This window comes from Zootoca vivipara, chromosome 16 (assembly GCF_963506605.1).
Source record: "Zootoca vivipara chromosome 16, rZooViv1.1, whole genome shotgun sequence".
NCBI classification, from domain to species: Eukaryota; Metazoa; Chordata; class Lepidosauria; order Squamata; family Lacertidae; genus Zootoca; species Zootoca vivipara.
The window spans coordinates 36,376,630-36,383,010 of record NC_083291.1 but is presented as its reverse complement, the minus strand read 5'-3'; the positions used below and the strand labels follow the sequence as shown (position 1 = coordinate 36,383,010).

Sequence of the window (6,381 nt, the reverse complement as noted above, 5' to 3'; positions counted from 1 at the left end):
TAAAGGAAAAATAAATAAGTAAATACATCAATAAAAATACATCTTCAGGCGGGCCTAAAAAATCTTCTGGCTGAGTCCTGCCAGACCACAGGCGGCTTCTCCTTTTGAATGGAGCCGGAGTAGCTGCGCATGCGTGCCACTCTTCCCTTTTCCTATCTCTACGGGGTGGGGAGGCGGGGCTTAAACTGCCTTTGACCGCCTTCCTTTTGCGACAGCTGCCGTAAGTGAGCACCGGAAGTGCTCCGCGCAGATTCCACGAGGGCGTCGGGCGTGCGAGTTCTTCGTGGGTACGGAAGGGAGCGAGGGGCGGGGGACGGGACACGGGCGAGGCAGGGCAGCGGAGGGGCATGGAGGTTTAAGGCTTAGACCTGCCTGGCATGTACACGTGTGAAGGCGTGCGCGCAACATCATGCAGGGCAGCAGCACGTGTAAGCGCCCTTGATTGTACCTGCCACACCCTTTGAGAACCACTGCTTTATGCTGTATTGTTAGCATTGTGTTCAGTCTGCCCATAGCTGCCAAGTTATCCCTTTTTTAAAGGGATTTTCCCTTATGCTGAATAGGCTTCCTCGCGAGAAAAGGGAAAACTTGGCAGCTATGAGTCTGCCAGGCCACAGTATAGAGCCCAAGAAGCAGACTCCCATCATCCTGCCCAGGAGTGGCGCAGATGTCTGCTGCCACCTGGGGCTTATGGGATAAGGAGCAGTATAAATGTCAAGTGTCAATAAATGTTATGGACTGAGACACTGAGGGATCCCCATGGGTGGCAGTGCGGGTCTGGGTGTTAACAAGAGGCTTTCTCTCCCTTGCAGATTCCTGAGTGTTGTTATTTTTTGAAATGTCTTTTATCCTTGCAGGAAGAAAGCAACTTTCCAGCGCAACCTTCCCTTCTTTCCCCGACGCCACCCAGTAAAATAATAATAATAGTAATAATAGTAATAATAATAGCGGTTAGAGCAACGCTTGGATGGCTGATCAAGGTGTAGAGAAGTGTCAGGAGACACCAAGAGCTGAAGACTTGGTAATGGACAGTGAAGAGGAAGAGGCAGTGACTGACCAGAAGGAAGAAGGAAGTGAGGCTCAGTTGGATCTCTCCACTGAAGATGGCGGCAAAAAAGTTGTGCCAGGCATAATTTACCTTGGTCACATCCCTCCTCGCTTCCGGCCACGACACGTTCGTAACTTGCTTAGTGTGCATGGTGAAGTAGGACGTATTTTCCTGCAGCCTGAAGGTGAGAGCCTTTATGTGTATTGGGGAGCAGTGGACAGGGGTGGGTGGGTCTGCCAGTCGTCTGAATAGGGTCAGGCAGAATAAACAAAGCAAAATACCATTTGGATGCAGGTGTCTTAGAACTGCTGTCAGCATCTGGTATGGGAAGCGTATGAAAGACGGGGAGATTTGTGTAGAGAAGCTGATTTCAGTGTGTTATTTGATTTATGATCTGTATGCCACGTTAATTGAAGTGTTGTACAATTCTTACTTTTTCAAAGGGTATGAAGAAACTACAGTTGAGCGAGAAATCTAGAAGCCAGTGGATGTGTGGACTGAGGTTGCATTTAAAACTAGGCCATTGTCACATTCTGTACAAACCTGTAACCCTCCTCTCTGTGTTCCTGCAGAGCGATTTATACGAAAGAAAAAGAAGAAAGCGGGTAGCAATGCCAAGAACTTCACTGAAGGCTGGGTAGAATTCAGGGATAAGCGTGTGGCAAAGGTGGTAGCTGCCAGTTTGCACAATACGCCCATGGGTGTCCGCAGGAGGAGCCGATTCCATTATGACCTCTGGAATATGAAGGTAAGCGGGTGCTGAGGGCTGCACCAGTAAATAAGGATTACTCCCTTCGCATCTTGTTGATCTTGTGCAGTGTTTCTCAACCTTTTTTGGGCCAAAGCACACTTGTTCCATGAAAAAAATCACGAGGCACACCACCATTAAAAAAATTAAAAAAATTAACTCTGTGCCGCCCTATATTGACTATATAATTATGACTGTAAGAAACACTTGCCAATTGCTGTGTTGGTTGCAATCTCCTGTAATAAGGCTTCACAAGCCGCTGATTTCTCTGCCAGCACAATCCTTTGCTCAGCAAGTTTCAGGTTGAGCTCATCCAGCCAGCTTCTTTAAGTTTGTCTAAAACCACCCTCCTGTGGTGGTGGCTGTTGAGAGCTGCGCTCGCCCCGCGTCGTGACCCGGCCGGCTTCCTTTCCGGTGGGTCAGTTTTTTTATATTGGCGGCCGCCAGGCACGTGACAATGCAAATCACCCTTCTCGTCGCCGCACGTCGCGGCACACCAGCCAGTGTCTCGCGGCACACTAGTGTGCCGCGGAACAGCGGTTGAGAAACGCTGATCTTGTGACTTAAAACTCTCAGTTGAAGGAATGAGGTGTAAAGTGGCCTTCTGAAGTTACCGGGCCTTCCCCTCTCCCTCTCGCACTCTCATTGGATGGAGTCATGAGTTTGCAAAAGCCTCTCTCTCATCCACCTTCTATTCATTAATGTGGTGCAAAACAAACTGCTTTGCAAAACTATGCTTGGATGAGCGGGCACAAATATCACAATGCTTCTTGCACCCAAAAGCCCAGTGAGCTGGGGTGGGGAAACAGGGATGGTCAAATCCAGAGTTGACCCTCAAAGTAATATTTCACTTCCAAGGAGAAGAAACAATGAATCCATATGGGTATCTTTTCATATGCGAACAGCGTTGCATTGGCAAATCAGCTACATTCTGGAATAGCAATGGGCTGCTTCCAAATGTACGTCATGAGGGGATCCTTTTGGGGGAGTATATTCATTTCTCTGCTCCCATTCCAGCTCCTTTTAAGGATGTCAGATCATCCAAGTAAAAGTTCTCCATATCACTACAATGTTTAATGCTGCGTGATGTGCCCCGGACTAATGTCTGGAGAACAGAGGTGCTTCTTGATCATTCAGACATTGGCCATTCCTGGTTGCACGATTGTCAAATCTTTTAAGCCTACGTTTTTAATAAAGGGAAGGAAAAGAGACCACAGGACTCTATGCACCGTATAAAGTATCACTTTTAGAAAGTGTTAAGAAGATGCTGTACCTCTGCTGCTGGAGGCAGCATGCCTTTAAATGCTGTTGCTGAGAGTGGCCAGTGGAGGACGTGGTCTTGGGTTCAGATCCCTCTTTCAAGCTTCCCATAGGGGCTTCTGGTTGGCCACGGTGAGAAGCAGGGTGCTGGACTCGGTGGGCCTTTGGCCTTAAGTTCCCTTCTCTTTTGTCCCCAGTATCTGCACCGCTTCAAGTGGACTCACCTGAGTGAGCGACTGGCCTACGAGCGTCAGGTGCGGCAGCAGCGCATGCGGGCCGAAGTTTCACTGGCCAAGCGCGAGACCAATTTCTACCTGCAGAATGTGGAGAAGAGCAAGCGCTTTTCGGAAAAGGGCAGTCGGGGAGGACAGGAGGAGAAGAGCTGGGGCTTTGTCCAGCGCCAGACGGAGGAAGAAATCCAGACCAGCAAAGGGAACAAGCGCCTGAAGAAGCAGTTGGCCCGGGCTGCTGAGATCCAACAGAAATCCCAGTCAAACAGCTCTCTGCTATCCAAGATCTTCAATATCCAACAGTAGTGCTTGTCCTCTGGAAAGTCAGACTTGCTGCTGATCCTGGTTTAGCTGCTAAGCCAAGCAGACTCAGTCTATTCTTAAACCTACCAAAGCAGGCAGGGAAAGTTCATTCGTTGTTGTTGAAAGGTGCACCGCACATTTTATACATACGCTGTGGATGTAAAACTTGTTGATCTTTCTGCTGTACGAAGCCTCTCTTTAAGGGAGCTGTCTGGCTTTGCCTGAGCAGCATTAAAGCTTTCCCCTGTGGGGATTTGGCAAAGGTTTGCCCTTTTGGTGGTCCTCTTGGTGACTTGAGATTGGCACTGGCTGTCCCACCTTGCCCAGTCCTGAATCAAGTTCCGAAGTTGATCCAGCGGAAGAGTGCGCTGTTCTAGATCGGATGATGCTGTTGGGGAGGGGAGCTGAAACTAGCTAGAGTCCAGTTGCTAATAGGAACCTTGGTCTTCATTCAGAAATCAAGGGGGAATAAAGGAACAGGCCAAGCTCCGCCTTTGTGGATTTTATAGACATTTCAGTTCTCTGCCGCTGATCATCCAAGATACTTTGGAATGAGAAGCGTCAAATGGGGACTCTACGTATTTTGGTGACAGTAAGGTGATAATACTGTTAAGTCAATATGCAGCGGATATTTGAAACCAACATCTGGGGCTAAAACAGCAATAAACGTACAGACCCCATGAATACTGTGAGGCTAAAAATGTTATTTTCCCAAAAAGTATTGAATTGGGTTTGGGGTTGCTTTATCATTTTCATATCTTGTCCAAAAAATATGGTCTGTTACTACTGGAATTGTTTCCATTTATTTTATTTTATTTTTTGCATTTTACAATGTTTCAACAATAGAACTTAAGCCTAAGCAGATTCCACCTACATTATGAATTATTTCCATTTTTAATGTATGTGTGTGTGAGAGAAAGCAGGTACCAACTGGTAAATAAAAAAATCATTTTGAAGCACTGGTTGTCTGTTCTTCAACCACAGTATGTGGTACATGAAGTGGGAAGTGTTCTAAAGTAGCATCTGATTCCATGTTTAGGTAAAAGAAGAGTTGGTTTATTGTAGCTCTGGTTTGAAATGCTCAACATTTCTCTGGTAAGCCATATGCTAAATGTGACATACAACTTCATTATGCAGGAAAAGCTTGAAACAGAATACAGCTTTGCGGGTCCACGATCTCGAGGAGTTGGAATTGTGTCTGGTTCTTGGAGCCCAGAAATCCTGAGAAAAGCTTCCACCTTTCCATCCAAATGTCTTTTCTCTGCTGGAATAGGATGTGTTTGAGTTCTGCAATATGGCTTCTGAATCTTGCCTCCAGAGGAGGGAGATATGGGAAGGCATAGAAATAAGGTGGTATAACGATGAACGTTGAGTTTACATATGAAGTGAAATTCATTCTCTGCCTCTAAGTGAAAGATGGAGAGGTTCCTGCTGTACTGATGGGAGAAGGCAGGCATAAAAATAAAAGCAATTTGACAAGCTCTGAAAGGCTTTGAGAATTTCTCCTCCTATCTCTACACCCTTAACTTTCCCTTCAAAACTGACCTATTTGTATCCCATTTGTGTTGTCCTAAATTAATGATTTAACCTCTGTCTTTATTGCCCCATCGCAGGACTGAAACTGCCTTGGTTTTGCACTGGTTTATGATCTGCAGCAGGCTATGGAAAGAGGTGAAAGCTGCCTCCTAGTCCTGCTGGATTTCTCAGTAGCCTTTGGTACCATACCAGTGATTCTTATCCCTCCTCCTGGGCTGTATCCAGAAAAGTAGTGTTGTGGGGGCGAGTGTTCAGACCTCTGGGAAGTCACTTGTGGGGTGCCTCAGGGCTCTGTCCTCTCCATGTTTTTTAACATCTATATGAAGCCTCTGGGACAGATCATCGGGGTTTGGGATAAGTATGTGGATGATACCCAGCTCTACCTTTTTAAAAATTGGAACCAGTAAAGGTGGTGAGCGTCCTGTGTGTCTGGAGGTGGTTGGAAGATGGATGGCAGTTAATGGATTGAGGTTGAGTCCTGACAAGACAGAAACATTGTTTTTTTGGGGGGGGGCGGGGCAGGTGTGAGGAATCCCTGATCCTGAATGGGGTAACTGTGCCCCGGAAGGACCAGGTGCGCAGTCTGGGAGTCATTTTGGACTCTCAGCTGTCCATGGAGGTACAAGTCAATTCTGTGTCCAGGGTGGCTGCCTATCAGCTCTGTTTAGTATGCCAGCTGAGACCCTATTTATTTTTTTCAAAGTGGTTTACAAAAAGATAAAAAGAACATCAAGAAAAATTGTTGCATTTCCATTTTAGAAATAGAAAGGCTTGTGGTTGGTTTGCATCATAGAAAACTGTGCCATGACACATTAGTGTCGGCTGCAGTTTGTGTGTGTGTTGCGCAAGCACTCCCCACTCTCCTCAAAGGGCTGGAAAAGGGTCAGTTTTAACCTCTGGTTTGCTAGTAAAACTAAATTACTGTGTTGCCAAATGATGCATGTCTAAAAAGCGTTTCACCAACATGAAAAGTTTGGAAAGCTCTGCCCTACAATGTAGAAATCTGCATACAGTTTCCCATCCCATTTGAAACCACACTGGACCTTGCTTAGTTTTGCAAATGTGTTAGCAGGTTTATAAGTGCACCACTAGGCATCATCATCTTCATTTTTAAAAAATTCTATTTCTGGTGATCTTGACCACAAAGCCCCAGGTTGGGTTACAGCAATTTAAAAATACTGTATTAAAACAAAATAGTCAAAATAGGGAGAATCCTAAAACATGTCTCGGGGGTCAAAGACCATGTAGAGATGCAT

The 6,381-nt window shown here is 46.2% G+C and overlaps 1 protein-coding gene across 1 annotated transcript; it reads left to right on the top strand.

Moving 5' to 3' along the window:
- The first annotated feature begins 217 nt into the window (after positions 1-217).
- On the top strand, positions 218-5,602 carry ABT1 (activator of basal transcription 1). The gene is made up of 4 exons (XM_035097196.2): positions 218-287; positions 858-1,232; positions 1,621-1,796; positions 3,254-5,602. The coding sequence occupies exons 2-4, from the start codon at positions 968-970 to the stop codon at positions 3,590-3,592; spliced, it is 780 nt and encodes a 259-aa protein (XP_034953087.1). The 5' UTR covers positions 218-287; positions 858-967; the 3' UTR covers positions 3,593-5,602.
- The last annotated feature ends 779 nt before the right edge of the window (positions 5,603-6,381 follow it).

What these genes read in the sequence shown, in the direction of transcription:
- ABT1 (XM_035097196.2), top strand. Translation starts at nt 968, where the DNA reads ATGGCTGATCAAGGTGTAGAGAAGTGTCAGGAGACACCAAGAGCTGAA. An exon ending in TATTTTCCTGCAGCCTGAAG is followed by an intron (nt 1,233 to 1,620) that starts GTGAGAGCCTTT and finishes GTGTTCCTGCAG; the next exon opens with AGCGATTTATACGAAAGAAA. An exon ending in ATGACCTCTGGAATATGAAG is followed by an intron (nt 1,797 to 3,253) that starts GTAAGCGGGTGC and finishes TTTTGTCCCCAG; the next exon opens with TATCTGCACCGCTTCAAGTG.